This window comes from Idiotropiscis lumnitzeri, chromosome 20, assembly GCF_059441095.1.
Source record: "Idiotropiscis lumnitzeri isolate Australia: NSW breed Sydney's pygmy pipehorse chromosome 20, RoL_Ilum_1.0, whole genome shotgun sequence".
NCBI lineage: Eukaryota > Metazoa > Chordata > Actinopteri > Syngnathiformes > Syngnathidae > Idiotropiscis > Idiotropiscis lumnitzeri.
This window is the reverse complement of record NC_142410.1, coordinates 12,698,831-12,712,355: the sequence shown is the minus strand read 5'-3', so window position 1 is coordinate 12,712,355 and position 13,525 is coordinate 12,698,831. Positions and strand designations below refer to the sequence as shown.

General features: G+C 49.9%; 1 protein-coding gene across 4 annotated transcripts in view; it reads left to right on the top strand.

Annotated features, from left to right (window-relative positions):
* The window catches only part of ankfn1a (ankyrin repeat and fibronectin type III domain containing 1a), a 38,786-nt gene that overhangs the window by 16,927 nt on the left and 8,334 nt on the right, over positions 1-13,525 (top strand). For 3 of the 4 annotated variants that reach the window (XM_088284910.1, XM_088284911.1, XM_088284912.1), the window contains 6 exons: positions 1,818-2,044; positions 6,924-6,961; positions 11,114-11,236; positions 11,915-12,110; positions 12,834-13,044; positions 13,115-13,333. In XM_088284910.1, the coding sequence (XP_088141036.1) occupies positions 1,818-2,044; positions 6,924-6,961; positions 11,114-11,236; positions 11,915-12,110; positions 12,834-13,044; positions 13,115-13,333 (1,014 nt within the window). Of the gene's footprint in view, positions 1-1,817; positions 2,045-6,923; positions 6,962-9,981; positions 10,381-11,113; positions 11,237-11,914; positions 12,111-12,833; positions 13,045-13,114; positions 13,334-13,525 lie in introns of those variants that run through there. The other variant, XM_088284913.1, reaches the window with a different exon arrangement.

The window sequence follows — 13,525 nt, the reverse complement described above, 5'->3', positions numbered from 1 at the left end:
TGAGCGACGATTCCGACTCACGCACTCGTCGGCTCGTCCCGAATGACCGCGACGGGATTTCCGGTGGTCGTTTAGGGAACGATTTAGCTGCGCTTATCAAAATGGGCGTCTCGTGATTAGACGTCGGGAATGCGTCCAAAATCCAAATCTTTGAATTGAGCGCGTGGCGCAGACGTTGCAGCCTCGGACTGTTTTTGTGTCCTTTCTTCATGCGCGAAAGGTCAGCGGGGAGAAAGCGGATGTGCGAACAAGTGAAGAATGTTTAGTCTAAACACGCACGCTTTGTTTATCAAGGCAAGCGGCTTCCTGCGTTGCTCGCGCCGCCGGCGTCGTCAGCGCCACCCGTCACAGGAACGTTAATGAGTTTCCTGTCGTGCATCTTGGCCTTCTCGTCGGATTGCCGCCTCTTTTCGTTTTTCCTTATTTTTTTCCCTCAAATCTTGAAATGAAGGTATCTTACAGAGCCGAGTGTACGTTTGAGTATTTGAAGTGGAAAATTGGTGGGGTCAAATGAGCAGTTTTACTGGTTTAGGTTATTAAAGCCCTCCCCACCCTCCCAAAAAAAAATGTTCGCTCAGTTTTTTTTTTAACTCATCTGTCCACTTGAGGGAGACAAATCTCCTTTTGACAAACTTTGTTCGAGCAGAGTGGAAAATGAGCACAATTATTTGGCCAATGAGAGTCAGGAGGTCATTCCCAACGGGTATATATCTGTGTGTGTGTGTGTGTGTGTGTGCCTACTGCCCCCTAGGTCGCCATGTCGTGCACATCACAATGAGCAGATCTAATGTCAGTTGAATTAAAGCAAAAATAAAATGTGGCCTTTACATTTCAAGTCATTTTTTTTTTTTGCTGTATGCTTTTAATGGACTGCGATATTGTCGACGATTTGTAGTCAACGGAAGATGTTTTGATGCAAAGCGAGATCCTCGTCCTCCTGCTGCCGTGTCACCGAGTCGTCTCGTGCACTTTTAATGCGAGCGCATTCATCGGATATCTGATCGCGCACACGTGCACGCTCACAGAGTGGAAACTTGAAGCTACCGAAGCGGCACAATGTGACAAACATCCTGCATCACAACACGCTCCTTCCAAACTGCTCCTTTGTCTGCTGCCACACAACATGAAAAACATTCTCAGCCGCCACACAAAGTTTAAGTCGCGCACATCACTTAATTGTTTGTTTGCAAAAAAACATGGTTTCTCTTGAAGTATTTTGAACTTTTACATTCAGGGACCACATATGATTTTGAAGCTGCACCTCATTCATAGATGAGGTTAAAAAAATGTGTATGTGCAATAGTTAAATGAACCAGGCGGTTTATACCGTTGTGATTTTTTCCAAAAAGTTTCAATGTTTTTACGAATTCTATCATTTAAATTGAGATCGCAGTTAATTAGTCAATTTAATGAGTGATAATTATCTTATGTGGCGACGTCGTAACGTTATCATAAACACAGAAATACTCACAGATAAATTATTTAGCGTCTGCAAAAAAACGACAAACTTACTGGTGCGAGTCGTCTTTGTTTGTCTTTGCGATTGTGTTACGCTGCCCACTGGTGGTTGTGTCGCGCACAGCAGTAGCTGGAATGAATTCATCCTGATGCACAAAACTCAAATTCTTTACATTCTACTTCATGATGTCATTGCTCTGTTTGCATTAAGTTCAATATTGTAGAATGTTGTTTTTGGGGGGCGAGGGATTCATTCCCGACACTTTTTCGCCGTTGTTTTAAAGTGAGAACAAGATCCGTCTCATTGAATGTGGAGCGTGTCGGGTGACGGCAACACGTCTCGGCTTACTCTCATTCAGGTTCGCTGCGGTCACCTGACCCTGGCGAAGAGGAGGAGGAGGAGGAGGAGGATGGCCGCGGTGAGCCGGCTGGAGGTCAGCGGGGGGGCGGGGCCGGTGAGCGGCCCCCCGTCAGGAAAACGCTGTCGGTGGACGAGCGACTGCTGCGGCCGGCCGGCAACGAGCAACGACATCTCAAGCTGCTCGGCCGACTGGAGAGAGGACGCAAGAAGCTGCGCAACATCCACGTGAGTTCTCAGCGCTTTCGTTCGCTTGTCATGCGGCATTGCAACGTGCGTTTAGCATTTCGCTAGCTATGCTTACGCTCGAGGTTGCTTTAGAGCGCCTCATTGTTGCGTGCATGTCACACAGAGAAAATGGCAGAGGGGAACTTTTTTTTTTTTTCCTGCTGTCTCCATGACAACCCAACAGAGGCATTTGTATTTTCACGCCTCAAGCATGATGTCAAAGAAAGTTGCTCGACAAAATAGTCGCATCCATTTTTCAGCCTTTTCCGGCTTAGTTTGATCTGTTTTATTTTCAGGCTGCAGCTATGAATTGATCGGAAGGCGCGTTGATGTCTCTGTTCGCGTTTGCGTAACGCCGATGTGGAGAGTCGGCTGCGTGCGCACGTGCCGCTTGACTCGTATTTGTGTGGCTGTGAGTCACAGACACAAAGGCCGCGGGCCAATTAGAAGCTTTTAACTTTTTGCCAGACTCAAAGTGCGCAGGTGAGGTCTCATCTTCACTTGGTGTGAAAATTCCATTCAGGTGTTTGGCTTCTGTTGCCGGGCGACCAAATGAGGGCCACTTTTGTTGCCATCAGGATGCTGACACGTGCCGCGAGCGTTGAAAAACATGCTGACTCATTTCAATGATGGGGATGATAAACGTGAGCCCGCTTGTAAATCAAAGTCGAGAGCACAAGAAGCGAGCTGGCTCGCTCGGAGTAGTAATTATCAAAGTTACTTTGATAATCGATGTGTTGTCGATTTAATTATTGTCCATCCCCAAATTTGGACTGAAGTGAACTTTTCTGACAAGGACATGTTGCCTCGTGCTGTCCGCAGATGGGAAGTCACGACAAGCAAATGTTAGCGAGTCGTGTACCTTTTCTTTCTCCACTTTTTCCTCTTTGGCTGCGTAATGTTGCGAGTTCATCTTTTTGACCATCTATTAACAGCAACAACAACAAAAAAAATTCAATTGTGGATGTCGTCTGTGTACACGATGTGCACGCACGCACGGCGGCGGCGGCGGCGGCGGCGGCGGCGGCGGGCGGCACTGCTGAAGTGGCCACACTAAAAGCTGCAATTACGACCGACTTGAATGGCAGTAATTGCAGCCATCGTAAGACCGAGAAGGAAAAAGTGAAGAGCTTGAAGAAAATGAGGTGTAATTGCCCGAACGTCGTCATCGGCGTGCGGCGTCTTACATTAGAGGAGGAGAAGGATTCTGCGCTCACGTGTAAACGTTGCCCAATCCGCCCAAAATAACATTCAGAAGCGTGACCGCAAAGTGTGCTGTGCTCTTACACTAGTTGACGGTTCGTTTGAGCTAATGCTGGGGGGGGTAAACGCAAAAGTTCAAGTTCAGTTTGGCAATAAATGGAAGTTGAGCCATTGAACAAAATGTTGCCTTTCCCGTCCGTCAGTTTACAGAACGGTTGTCCAACTTGAAAAAGTGGACCTTTTGGGGAGCTATCTGGGTCCACGATCCAAAAGTCCCTGACGAGGAAACGAGCGCATCTCACGTTAACGACCCAAACTCGTCTTGAGTCACGTGAGCGTGCGCCGTGTTGACCGACTAAATAATGGATTTCCTGGCGACGCAGGCAGCTCGGCGACATCAAGGTTGCGCGTGGAAAATCCCCGCTAAGCTTCACGGCTCGCTTCCCCTTCGCAATATTTGTCTTTTGATTTTGGACTTTGTGGGGGCGTGTCACCCGGTTACTGCGGCCACGGCGCAATCCTCTGCGTCCACATTTTTGGAGGCCATTCTTTGTCAACAGTGCCGCCACCTGAATGTTCGCTTGCGCTTCTCTCGACCGGCAAACGAGCACAAAGTCGGCCGGCGTTCACCAAATTCCTCTTTTCAGCGAGTCCCAATTTTCGGGAGGGAAGCGTTTTTGTTGCCTTTTGGAATTCCACTCTGTTGTAGTCCACCAGGGGGCGAGCTTGTCCTCTCCATTTGGGCTTCTGGAACAGGACTTTTTTTTTTTGCTGGATCTGTTTTACATGTAGAGTGGAAAGTGTAACGAGTTAGCAAAGTTTGCAAAGTGTGACGGTGAACCAGCAGCTGTTGTTGTCGTCTTCTCCTCCCTTGCTTCATCTTTCCACGATGAGAGAGGAAGCGACAAGAGACTCTGATGAAAATCATCCTCTTCCTTCACTTGTGTGCGTTCAAGCACAAAATTGAGCCTTGGTGGAGGTCACCTAAGTCAAAAATCAACTTGAAGACGGCACGTTTGTCACAGGGAGTCACGCGTGCGCTCACTTTTCTTCAAATAACATTTTTCTGCAACTGTTATGCTTTGTTCTAAAAAGTCCGTGTTGTGTTTAAAGAGACAAAAAAAAGTCACGACCGATGCGTCACATTGATATCCGCACGTGTTACACCATCTCCGTCCGTCTCTTGTACACCGACGGCGCCGTATGACGCGGCGGCGCGACTCATCGACTCAGCGCTCAAGTCAAGCAAGTCTTTTTGAGACCTTCATTAAGCCGCAGCGCCGCTTCCAAATCCGCCCCACCGTCAAATATTAGCGCCTACGATCTTATTCGACTTAATCCCTTCAAAAACAGGAGATGATTTGCGCCCCCCGAGGAGAGCGTCATGTCAAGCGATGCAAAAGGCGGCAGTGGCAAAGTCCTCCGCAGTGCAGGTGCCAAATAATGAGCTGCCGCTTGTGTCCAGAGCTGCTTTCAACTTTTCATTTGACGATCACGTTCAATATTTAATCAAGCGCCTCCAAACATCGTCAGCCGTTTTGCAGCAAAATCCTCCGCAATCTCTCGATTGGCTCAAAAAACGCCAAATGGTGAGGCTATGAATTGTGAATGAACGTCCGCCACGTTTCGCAAGTGCTCAATTAACCCGCGCAGACGCAATTTGGATGGTCTCCGCCGACGTGCTGCAAAGGAGCCGGCCAGACAGCCACGCCCCTTCTTGACCCTTTTAGCCGCTCAGTCCCCGCCCTTCAGCCCGATTCCGGCCTCGACCCGCCGGCCTTATTCATAAAAATTGTCGGCCCAGAAAATATCGATTGGCCGCAACATGGCGTCTTCTTTGATGTCTGCTGCGCTTTTGCGTTGTTCGTCACCCGAGTCAGCGCAAAAGACGACCAAGCAAAACAGATTTGTGAGCCGCTTTCACGCTTCACACCACTTTGGCCCTTTAGTTGCATAATTGTAGCGACGGCAGGTCTTTTGTGTGTGCGCCCGACGTTTGCGTCTTCACACCTTCAGATCATTCGACAAACGGAAGGCGGCTCGCGACACGCCAACGTACAATCAAGATCGGCCATCTTCCCACGCTGACCCGCAATACTTTTTGGGGATTGACTGCGACCAATCCGTTTCAAACCAATCAAGTGAAATTGTGTCATTTCCTGCAGCACATCCGATGATTTCGGCTGCAAATCGACGATTGACATGCAGGCCGACGCTCCGGTTCAGTTGTGTGTGCGTGTGTGCGTGTGCGTGTGACCGCTCATCAGCACCCGCAGGTCGAGCGATAATCTCATCTGGGTGCCGACGGGCGGTCGCCGTTTTATCACCACGCCGCGCGGCCAAATTGACCCGAGTCAAGTGAACACAAGCGAGGAGGCGGAAAAAGTCATCTCACCGTTTGTACTCGGACTGCCTTTTTTTTATTTCCCTCTGTCAGAGCGCAAGTAACTGTCGCAAGGACGGGAAGTTCTTGATCCGCAATTGCATCAATCATCGCGAATAAGGCGCTCATCTCCTCGGAAAGCTCGACCTGATCCCAAACATTTTGTCCTCTGCGCGACTGCGTAGGAAGTTGGCTCGACTCAAAATGCCGCGTTTCCATTTTTGCGTGGTCACTCTTGTGACTCCATTTTCAAAATCAGTCAGCGGCCTCTTGCATCAGATTGAAACACTCGCAACAGCTTTTTGTACCGTTGACGGCGCTTTTGTTGAAGCTCTTCAAAACAATTTGAAAATAATACCAATGCTTCCAAAAATCATTGAGAGTGTCTTTCAAAACTGAATTTCTCATCTCACAATCAAAATGAAGCTTTGGTCGTGGCTTTCTGTGAGCAAAAAATTCAGGATGTTAGAGAACCGAGACGTTCAATAATCTCTTGAGAACAAACACTTTTTGCCGCTCAGTCCCCCGCCGTCCGGCCGCGTTCTCGGTCCCGTTCCGGTGTCGACCCTCCTGCCTTATTCATAAACGTGCGACCAAATGTGCACTTACATCCCCAAATAAGAAAAGAGGAAATAACCGTTAGCAGTGGTCTGGTCCCTCCGTGGCCGTCGTCCTCTTCATTGCGTTGGCACAGAAGTACACACAAGCGCCACACTTCCTCTTCCGTTTTGACACTCGGTGCCGTCCCGAGTGCTGCCGTGCGCTTGAGTCGGCTTTTGCGCCTCATCTTCGACTTGCCGTCTTTTGCACACGATGTCATCCTCTGTCGCCACGGCGACCGTGTATGTTCACTTTATGATGCCTCCCCCTCGCCTTCAAAAATCTCACCTCGGTCGTCCGCGTCGTTCGAAATCGACACAAAGCTCTCTGACCGACTTCATCTTGACTGAATGCCAGATCAAAGCGTGGGCGTCATTGATGCTTTTCGCTGTGCGGGAATGCGAAAAACGACCTCACAACTGCTCATCTACGCTTGCGACCTCAATTCTAATATTTGTTCCGTGAAATTGTCGTCAATTTGTTGCCAACAATCTTTTCTCTTCATAAAGTCGATTTTTTTTCTCGGCTGCATTTTTGCGGACGTTGTATTCCCTCGTCCGATCCGATTTCAGCCTGTTGGTGTTGCGACGTGAATGTTATTTTGCACGCAATCTCGTGGTGACAACCGTGGTGTCGCTCATCATGGTCGTTCATTCCTTCTCATCCCTTCCTTCTCCGTTCCATCTCTTGCAGAGTCTGGGGACGCCGAGTAGATACGACTCCCGAAAGAAGTAAGTCGAAACTTTTTGACGGCTCCATCCGTAGCATTTCTTCCCATCAGGGCGGCTTGAGCTGACGTGGGCTGACACCGTTTCAACAAGTTTTGGCTTGACTTCCCCTCTCCATTCCATTTTGTTTCGTTTGAAATGCTTTGTCGTTGACTTCGCAACAAGTAGAAATGCACCAATCAGAGTACTCGGAGACCATTTTTGAGGTTCCTTTACAATGTGACTTACATGCAAAGCGCCCCCCGCTGGTCAGCAGACGCATTGATTCCAAGATTTTGCCGAATCAGTATTGCTTTGGGAGGTCAAATGTTTGCAATGTATCGATGAATATTTATTGATAATTTCACCCACTCGCCAAGATATTTGCAATACTTTCATGTATTTTCCCACTTTCCTTTTTTTTTTGTGGGTCGGACGAATTTCTTCCTCTCAAATAAATAGAATGGCGACCAACCAAATGAACTGCTTTTAGTTTCCGAGGGCAAAATGAATGGCGCCCTCTGGAAAATGCAAATATGGGACAGTCCCGCAAAAAGCTCCGGAGCTTGCCTTGTTCCCGTTGCGCCCGCGTCCCTAATCAAGTGTCCCTCAAGTGTACTCGTACACTTGGGCGGCAAACTCGATAACAGGCTGGATGAAATGAGTCGTGTTCGGGCCGCAATGTCGTTGCCGCTCGGCCGAGTGCGCCACGAGGACGTGATTTCCAGCAACAGCTCGGCTTGTATTTTTTGTTCTCTTCTCTGTTCTGCCGTAAACGCCGCTTGACAATTGCACTCATGGGCAGCCGCACTCCACAATCCTAACAACGCACGCAGGGGGGCCCAATGTAGCCATTAAGTCTAATATAGCCTCTGGCTACTTGTTGCCATGGCGATGGATGGAACGCAAGGTACAGTGCTGGAGTGTTGTCGTCTTTGAGCGAAGGCATCAAACCGCGGCTTTGTTCCCTTTTTCATCTCAATTGCGGCTTTGTGCCTTTTGAAACGTCGGCGGTGATTCGGACAACTCGATCCATTCCGACAACTTCCAAACAAACTCTTCATGAACACGTACAAAACGGGAGCAACATTACTGGCACCGTTTGCATGACATTAGAATGGACGAGCGCGCGCCCACCACCATCCAATTTGAAAGTCCGCTGGAAATCTGGCTCCAAATGGTTCGGATTTTCGCTCTTTGTTGACAAAGGATGGCTTTGGTCTCGTTCCTTCGTTGGCGTTTGACGTTGTCGCTGTTCCCGGTTTTGGGGGGGGGGTCATTAGCGGTCGTTATCAGAACACGCCGAGCGTCGGCGGCTTCTCAGGATGGCCCCGAGTGCCAGCCGGCCCGGCGTTGTGACATTTGGTCGGTGTCGGAGCCGTGCGACACCCGGCCGGGGAGGCGCTAATGTCACCTTCGTTGATCGATGTGAGTCATTTCCTCGCGCTCGCATGCTCCCGAAAGCGCTGCTTCAAAAACCTCCCCCACACACGCTGGGCTGCCCATTAAAGTTTGGTCTACTTGAGCTTTACTGCAGAATCGTGACTCGCTGGCCGTACAACATGTTGATGTTTTTCATTCTTGCCGTTTTCGTGATGAATCCGTTCCAGAAAGTCTGATTTCAAACCGACGAGACAATGACTGTGCAGCATTTTGGGGCTCGGGCTGCAGTGTCGACGTCGTGTTATTTATCCTCTGCAAAGAATGACTTTTATTAGTTGTGAAGTGAGACGCTGTGCAATATTTTGGTGGCCGAGATGCGTCACGCCAGCAGCATGAAGACATTTGCGTCAAATCCGCTTTGATTCTTTTTGAATTGTGTCATTGCCGTTTGATTTCGGAATGGACATTTTATGAAATGATGATAGTGAGTCCAAAAAAAACAAATCACCTTTGATGTGGGCGGTTCGATGAAATTGCGTCATGAGAAATTTTCTATAACTATTATTTGTTTTTATATTCTAGATAAGCTAAAGGGGCATTTGCAGCGATTCTTTCTGGATTTCTTCAAATCTTCCATTTGCATGGTCTGAGCCCCCCCCCGCCGCTTCACCCAATGGTGTGTGTTCACCTGTTGCTTTCAATGGGAGTCATGGAAACAGCATAGCCAATCAGCTGGCGCCGCCGCCGCTCACTGCCTCTTGATGTCCTCAGCGGAGGAGGCGGGACGCCGCGTCCGCATTGTTTGCATTGTTGCCATCTCGGAGACGTTGCCCATTTGCCACGCATCAACTTGAACACGCCCGCCCGCACGCACGTCATCGCTCTTGCGACACATTTTGTGCCAAAATCGAAAGAACAAATCCTTTCAGCAAAAATACTGAAGTTGCGAGCAACACTTTCTTTTCTCGTTCTTTTTTTGTTTCATCTTTTCAGTTCTCAGTAAAGTGGACCTTTGCATGCTCGTCATCCAGCAACTGCAGATTCACCTCTTCCCTGGCTTATTTTACTCCATTTTTGAAATGGATTGTTTTTTTGTTTTTTTTTTGATTTTTTTTTCCATGCTAGATTTCAAAAGCACTTTTGATTGCGCGTTTGTGTGCGCGCGAGCAATGCGCAAATGCCGAGTGGCCTCAGGCAGGCGTGAAATGGCGTCCTGTGCTTTTAATTAGCGTGGATGAAGCGAGCGCGGGCGTCCACTTGAGTGAAGCCGTTGATGATGCCGCACAGGCGATGCTGCGCGTTTGCCAGCCGGTTGGGCGGGAACCAAGATGAGGCGTACGACTTGCCTGTCTTCACGACGCAACACGCCAATGTCCGCGTGTGCGTGCGCAGCTCGCAGGCATGTATTTTTTCTCCTCTGTGAAGAACAACTCCTACTGAGGAGGTCTTCAACTGTCAAACAAATACGTCACTCACTAGGCCACGCCCCTTAAAGGGGCACGTCTCATAAATACTTTAGCACGTCAAGTATGCAGTGTTTTATTTCACCCAAAATATTGTGACCCCAAAAAATGAAGGCAGCCCGAACGCAGGAACCCTCGCAATGGTTGGAAATTGATTTGCCGCCGTTCAGATCACCAAAATGTTATGATGTTGCACGAAAGGACGTGTACATTTTGACATTTTCTGACCTAAGCTGAATTTTTCTTAAGAATTGACCTCAAATGATTCCTGTCCGTTTTTTTCCGGTCTTCTGGCCACGCTTCATCTTCATCATCAGACCATGCATCTCCTCCTCTTCCTCACCTCTCGATTTTTCTACTCTGCTGCCTCTGCCCCTCCTCAATGCACGCACGCACGCGCACGCACGCACACGCGTGGTGTGTGTGTGATATGAAAGGCACTCCTCGTCCGCCGTCGTTTGTGTCAGCGTGGCCATGCGCCTGGCCAGCACGCGCCGGGCGGCGAGCGCCACATGTCTGCGGCGTGCCGAGATGCGCCGCCAGTCAGCTCGGGAGCTTGACACGCTGCCTTAGGAATTTGCCGCTCACTTTCCCTCTGTGAGTACCGCCGCTGTTGCCGCTGCTGATCTTTTGGCACCTGTGAAGGAATATTTGGCTAAGAGGAGGTTTGGGAAAAAGTCTCAAGATGTCGTTCAAAAGGACTTGAATTGGCTTAAAAAAAAAAAAATTGTTTTAAAATATTGATGCTGGAATTCATGTTTGAAATACTAATCGTTTATTTGGGGGGTGGAATGTTTTGTTTTAGTTTCGGTATTACAAAATGTGTGTTTTAAAAATCCAGTAAGTATTTTGCGGTGAGAACTCAACCAAAATGTCGACCTTTTCTAAACAACGAAATGCATTTATTGCGAAAGAGACAATTCGGTGCGCCAAACTGCTTGTCTTCACAACGCCGACATCCGACTTGGATGCTCGGCTGCTCCGTCGCTCCTTTGACAATTTGCCAACTTGTAAAGTGGAATTGAATTCGACGACGAAGCACAAAAAGGAGAGACGTCGTTCTGCAACGTCGCTTTTCGGTCGGAGTTGAGGGAGGCCATCCGAGTCGCGCAAGTTTGTCCTCGACCACGTCTTTTCTTTTTCTCGGTTGCTGCTTGATGCCGTCACTTCCGGAGGAAGACTGTCTGGCGACCAGTCCCGGGCGTCGTCGGCCATTTGCCTAAAAAGTCAAACGACCGCCCCCCCGCGCGGTCGCTCTCCCGTCGACCGATCCGCGCGCTCTCGTCTGGCCGTTTGTCTCCTGACGCTCTGGTGTCGCGTTTGTCGGCAGGTCGGACAGCAAACTCTCCCGATTGGCTCAGAGGTGGAACCGGCGCACGGCGGCCGGAGATGCTCTGATCCAGGACCTCCAGTTCTACACAGGAGTCCCCCGCACCTCGCACAGCCTGGACAGGTGAGCGCTCGGGAAAAAAAAAAAAAGCAACAGGATCTGCCACAAGGCAGATGGCCTTTATTTGTTTTTGTTTTTTTGGGGGGGCGGGGTCAGAACGGGTGTACGTGTTGAAAGCGAGCCACCGCAGATGACTGCAGCGGTTGCGTGATGGCGAGACGGGCAAAGACGAGCCGCCGGCGGAAGCGCACCAATGCGAGCGTCGGGCGCGTTAGCTGCTAGTTAAACACTCGCTTCGTGTTCTCAGACGAGCCGGCCGCCGGCATCGCTGCTGTTGCCACGGTTACCAGCCGGCAGCGCTTTCCTGCGGACGTGGAAGACGTAAAGTGAGGCGTCCCACCTCGGCGGCAAACGTGTTGAAGGATGACAAACGGTTGGCGTGGAAGCATCGATTATTTGTCTGCTGGGCCTTTTTTTTTTTTTTGTCTTTTGCGCCAAAGCGACGCAGCTGCTGATTGACAGAAGGTCAGCAGAAAGCGACTCATTTCCTGTCCGGCTGGGGGTCAACAAGTCATAAACAAGCGCAATCGAGGGCATAAAAACAACAACAAAATAACTACATACCGAAAAAATAAACCTTTGCTTTGATCCTCTTCTTCCAAGCCGACTTGACAAAAAAAAACGCTGTCGATCCGTCGCGCCTTCAATGTGACTTTGTGCGCTTGATGTGGCTCTCCTCAGACGCCTGCCGGCTGTGATGACCCAGCAGATGCAGAACTTGCAGTTGTCCCAAGCCAAGAAGGTCGCGAGAGGGCCCGCCTCCCCCAATGCCGCCAAGCGTCTTTATCGCAACCTGTCGGAGAAGCTGCGAGGAAGCACGTCGTCCTTCGAAGACGCGCACTTCTTCGGCAAGAGCGATCGCCTTCGCAAGGCCTCGGTGAGCTGCTCACGGTCGGCTGCAGGCACCTTGTGACCTTTGCACTTTTTTACGCGCCGATCAAGGTTATTATAATGAACGAAAATGCTTTTGAAAAAAACAAAAAAAAACAGAACCAACTGAAAGTACATGTGGTGTTTAGAAAACGAAGACAAATGTCGTGTGCTTGCACCCAAAAGCGCTTTGGGGGTTCTTTTGAAATGTTTTTGTTGGGTCATCGCTGCACAACCGTAACAAAAGGACGGGCGGTGAGACGCTTGTTTGCGATTTGTCGTCGTCATGGTGGAAAAACGTGCTCGGTTTGTCACGGCGAGATCAATGACGACGCGCCACGAAATTGGATGTCGCCTTTGCCTGAACTCGCTGTTCCCTCATTGGTCGCATCCTTGATTCAATCTCCAATCACACGCCTGCAGCTGTTTTTCATCGACGGGCTTATGTCATCAAGTCTTGACTTCATTCCAAAAAAAGAAAAACATTTGCCAGGAAATATTGGAGCCCTTTTTCTTTTTTTTTTTTGCCGTTAATCAGTGAAGAAATGACCACAAATGAATAAATGCTTTCCATTAAAAGAATCGCAATGGATAACAACAGATTGACCTTTTTTTTTTTTTTTTTGGGACAAGTTTGGTCGCCTTCCGTTCCAACACGGTTTGAATATGTTCGACGTCGAGAAAAAGCCAGCCGTGCGAGGGAGTGAGCGTGTCGGTTGTGTCGACGCAGGCGATGCAGGGCAGCGAGTGTCTGTTGGAGGCGGTGGAGCAGCAGGACCTGGACACGGTGCATTTGCTCCTGTGCCAGCTGACGGCCGACGAGCTGGACCTGAACACGGCCGACGGCCAGGGCCTGACGCCGCTCGACATCGCCGTCATGACCAACAACGCGCCCGTGGCCAAGTTGCTGCTCAAGGCCGGCGCGCGGGAGGGGCCGCATTGTGAGTAGCGCCGCGCTCGCACATGTGCCGAGGCGGCTGAGCGGCCGCTAACGTGTCTGTGGCGCCCCAGGCGTGAGCGCCGAAAGCCGCCAGGCCCACCTGGCGGCGCTGCTGGCCGAGGCGGAGCAGCGAGACGGCGTGTCGCAGCGAGACGGCGTGTCGCAGCGAGACGGCGTGTCGCAGCGAGACGGCGTGTCGCTGGAGGCGTGCCACAAGGACAAGCAGCTGAGGGCCTGCGAGTGGAGGTGCAAGCTCTACAAGCACATGAGCAGCGCATTCCAGCACGCACGTGAGACCGCATCGCTCTTTGCTCGCACCCACAACTTCCTCATTTGGAGGAAAAAATTTTCAGCACTTAGTATTTTTCACATCTTTAGTTCTATTTTGTGCACGAAAATGACTGTTCTTTTTACTCCAACGTTTACCTGTCAGTAGCAAAATCAGAGAAAGTGATCTCTTTTTTTTTTTTTCCAGCTTTAAC